The 4,250-nt window shown below is 34.6% G+C and overlaps 1 protein-coding gene across 1 annotated transcript; it reads left to right on the top strand.

Annotated features, from left to right (window-relative positions):
• Nucleotides 774-3,787, top strand: LOC109726776 (pyridoxal kinase-like). Its single transcript, XM_020256569.1, has 4 exons — nt 774-860; nt 1,067-1,131; nt 2,210-2,273; nt 3,545-3,787. The coding sequence occupies exons 1-4, from the start codon at nt 801-803 to the stop codon at nt 3,785-3,787; spliced, it is 432 nt and encodes a 143-aa protein (XP_020112158.1). The 5' UTR covers nt 774-800.

Raw genomic sequence — 4,250 nt, 5'->3', positions numbered from 1 at the left:
GTAATACTAGACAAGGTAGCGACTGACCCATGATGTTAAGGGAACTACTTTACAAGCAATGCATCATTTATTAATGTATTATGAATGAGAAATTCTATAGAGTTTTTCTATATCATTTGAAACTTGAGTTTACGATGCAGTCTAATCCATATGAAATGGTTTATTTTGAGTCGTGGACTTAGGATTGAATTTTTTCTGGTTTAGTTTTTGCTGAAAATATTGTTAGATGAGAGCACAAATTTAGATTCAGAATGTTGGATCTTGTTTGACTGTGAAATAAGCACATCAGGTTGATCTTGTCTACTGAGAGCTTTGAATTCATATTTGTTTCTATAGGTTTTTATTATTCAGGGGGCATTGCGCAACTCAAGGAGGTTTTCAGTAGTATACCCTAAAACAGTTAACACTAAGGGGCCATTTCAGAACGACCGTTAGTTGAGGGGGTTTCCATTTTGTGTCATTGAGCTTTTAGCCCCATTGAAGCATAAACAAAGCAACAGCTGATGCTTTTCTACCTTATAATGGAAGTTTTACAGGGAGTATGACTATGTTAAGGTCCTGAAAGATGAAAGTATTAGGAGTGTCTTTTTTCAAAGAAAACTAAATGCACACTATATCTCTTTTTTTGGGAATCTTTTTTACCTGACTATATTTTTTTTGCTTTGATCTGATGAACTTGGTGTTTAATACTGAACCGAGTGTATACAGTTCAAATTCCGCTTTTTTTTTTTATGCATTTATGCAGAAAAGCTAATTACTTAGCATTGATCTTATTTGCTGCTGTAGTTTGTGATCCAGTTATGGGAGATGAAGGAAAGCTATATGTTCCACAAGAGTTGGTATCTGTGCATCGAGAAAAGGTGAGCCTTGGACCACTTGATCTACATTTATGGCACATTACCATCGTTTTCCTGTAGTTTATTCAGAGATAATGGCTCGGAGTCTTATTTAATACTCTTTGTTCTTAATTTTTCTTTATATTAATGTCGTATTTTTGACAAGTCTGTGATGTTTGATCGACAAGTTTAATATTTTTTTCCTTTTTCATTTTTGTTAATTATGTAAGGTTGTTCCTGTTGCTTCTATGCTTACTCCGAATCAATTTGAAGCTGAACTACTGACTGGATTGAGGTAGGTATGCATTTAGTTTGAAGAGTAACATTTATTTTACATTGGGATTAGGAGCGTCTGACCAGAGTCCATATTATACTCTTGATATCTAATTTTTTGCTTTAGGAGTGTCCGATCACTTTGTACTTACATTTATGTGCGAAATGCTTCACAGGTTGTTGTTAGAAGAGTCATATCCTGGTGTGCTAATTTTTTGATTTTTGAACCCGTAATATGTATTTAATATATTGTGATTTAGTAGAGGATAAAAAGAGTTAGTTATTTTGTTACGTTTAACTAAAATCACTATTTGCGGAGGAACTAAGTATAGCTCCAATGTAGAGGAATATTTTAGTTTTTAAATTTTTTGTTTCCGTGTTTCTGATCTGATGATAAGAATAGTCAATTGAATGCTTGGACTATATATATGTTTCTGTATGCTAGCATGCATGCTTGATTTTTCAATCATGCTCATCAATATAGTCATGGGTGCATGCCCGCTTGTGTGGGTGTACAGTAGACCTTAGTGAAATCGGGGCAGGGCCACGTTTGTGCTGGGCTTGTTTTTGGGCATTGTTAGATTTTCCTGGCTCAACACTTGCTCCGCTTTGGAAATTTATTCATATCCAAGTATGGGGCCAGTCCAAATTGTGAGTGGACTCCCCCTGGTCAGGCCAGGGCAAGTATCAAAATCTTGGGTCGGTCTGGGTTAAAGAAATAAACTACCTGGTTCCATCCTTGATTTTCTTCAGACTGAAAATTTGATCCAAACATGACCTGAAGCTGGGCCGTGCCGACTAAATCTGCAAATATCTAGTTGCTCAGGTTAGATTTGCTCAGGTCTAGCATGCAGGCTCATAGAGTTCCCTTCAATTTCGCCAATTGCAACTGTAGTTTCATAAATGCCTATTCAATGTTCATGGACATTGACAAGTTGCCTTCAATTGTATTGTTATACAAATGTTAATGATTGTCATCCATCATTCAGTAGATCTGATAAAAGTTTTTAAGGAAATTAACTAAACAGGTCGAGTTATTCTCAGTTCCATACAGTAATTTACTTGTGAATTTCATATGCTTTTACATTATACATTTTTAGGATCACTTCTGAACAAGATGGCTTGGCGGCTTGTAATATTCTTCATGCTGCTGGACCTCCGAAGGTTTGTTATACTACTATATAAGTAATTAATAGAAGCCAACTCTTATATACATTTTGACGGTGAAGTTTGAAATATCATTTCTAGAGAGTAACTTGATGGATTTACTTATTGACAAGATTCAGCAGCTTGTCTTCTTAACTTGCATGTAGAGTTTCTTTGCTTCATATTTTAGAATGTATATTATCATCATCACAGCCTTTTCCCACTTAACTCAAATTAAGGACCCAACAACATTTTTCATATTTTCATTGTCTGCTCAACATGGTGTCAACCATCTAGAAAATCATGCCTAGAGTCCTAAAGCACAAACAAACAGTGAGGGAGGTGCGACGAAATCATAAGATCAATTCGAATGTAAAAAGGGAGAAAAAAGTAGTTGGGGCCAAGGTTTTAAGTGCCCATCGGCACGGGCCGTAATCACCATGCCGTACCATACCAACAAGATACCGGTACGATACAGACCCCGTACAGAGGGCACAGCTCAAAACCCTCTATTCTTTAAATTAGTAAGTACTTTCCTCAATAAAGTTAAAAAGATATGATAAAAAGACATAATAAATAGTTAGAATATTTTGTTGCTAAAGAAAATAAATATTTCATGCTATTATGTGTTGGCACACAAGAATTTTTTTGATCGGCACGACTCTGTGCCACGACACTTAAATCCTTGGTTGGGGCATGTTAGAGAATCATTAGATGTCAACTAGTGGGCCATTTAGTAAATTTTGAGTCTTATTTGGACAATTGAGTAGAGAGATTCATGTTAACTGACTTGTTATGTTAACATCTCATTGTTCACATTGTATCCTATTTATTGTATTCGTAGCTAAATTTAGATGAATATTAATGCAACTTATTGGGCACTACATGATTCTCTCAGAACAAGAGCCTATAGATTGCTTTTCACAACTTCTGTTTTTCATGTAATGTTTAGCATCTTAGTTAAACTTTTTTGCTCTATTTTCCACATTAAATTTTCGCATGCTTATCGTTAAGGTCACATAATGTCGCGCGTGTGTGTGTGCGCGTGACTTTTTCCTCTATTTTCCACATTGACTTTTCGCATGCTTATCGCTAAGGTCGCATAATGTTGTGTGTTTGTGTGTGTGTGCGTGTGTGTACATATATATATATATATATATATATATATATATATATATATATATATATGTTCTTTTGTTGCATAATTGGCTCATGATTGGTAACAATGTTGTTGATTTTTCAATTTCCAAAACAATCAGTTTTAGCTTTGCATTTAATTTGTTTCTCAGGTGGTAATAACTAGCATGCAAATTGCAGACAAGCTTCTTCTAATTGGCAGTCATCAGAAAAAAAAGGTACAATTTAATTTTCTTTGTTATGTTGCTTTTTTTAAGACATTTTGGTGCATTATAGATAGATATTTGTACCGCACTAGCAAATTAGTTCTCTATTTGAGATCAGGGTTCTATGTTGATCAACGGAAGCTTAAAATTATTCTTCTCCATAAAGTTGATTGCATTCAACTTACTTGATTGCATTCAACTTACTATGACATCACATCGCTTGATCATTGTAACTGTAACACTGGTCATGTCTACGTAACAACAAGCTCTCTTTATTTTGTCGTTTGGATCTTCTGATTTACTACTTTTGATATGATCTTCTTTGGTGATGTAATTGTTCCTGGCAACCTAATGCCAAAATTATAGCTGATATTGAGGATTTTCCTTTTTTTTTTTGAAATTACATTTCTTCGGTTTCAGATGATAGATGAGAAGCACCCCAATATGTTGTTTCTTAAATCTTTGGCTTCCCTAATTTTGTTGACGGGTCTTTCTCAAAAACAAATAAAAAAAAGAAGCTTCATTAATTTCCAAAATTTACAGATAAATCCTTCTCATTTTCGATTAAAATCTTTTACAGCATGTTTCGACTGCTTAATACCACTGTTTTGTTCAATTGTGATGCCAATAGTTAGAACAACTGATAACACAG

Source organism: Ananas comosus, linkage group 21 (assembly GCF_001540865.1).
Source record: "Ananas comosus cultivar F153 linkage group 21, ASM154086v1, whole genome shotgun sequence".
Classification (NCBI taxonomy): domain Eukaryota; kingdom Viridiplantae; phylum Streptophyta; class Magnoliopsida; order Poales; family Bromeliaceae; genus Ananas; species Ananas comosus.
This window is presented reverse-complemented; position numbering and strand designations above follow the sequence as displayed.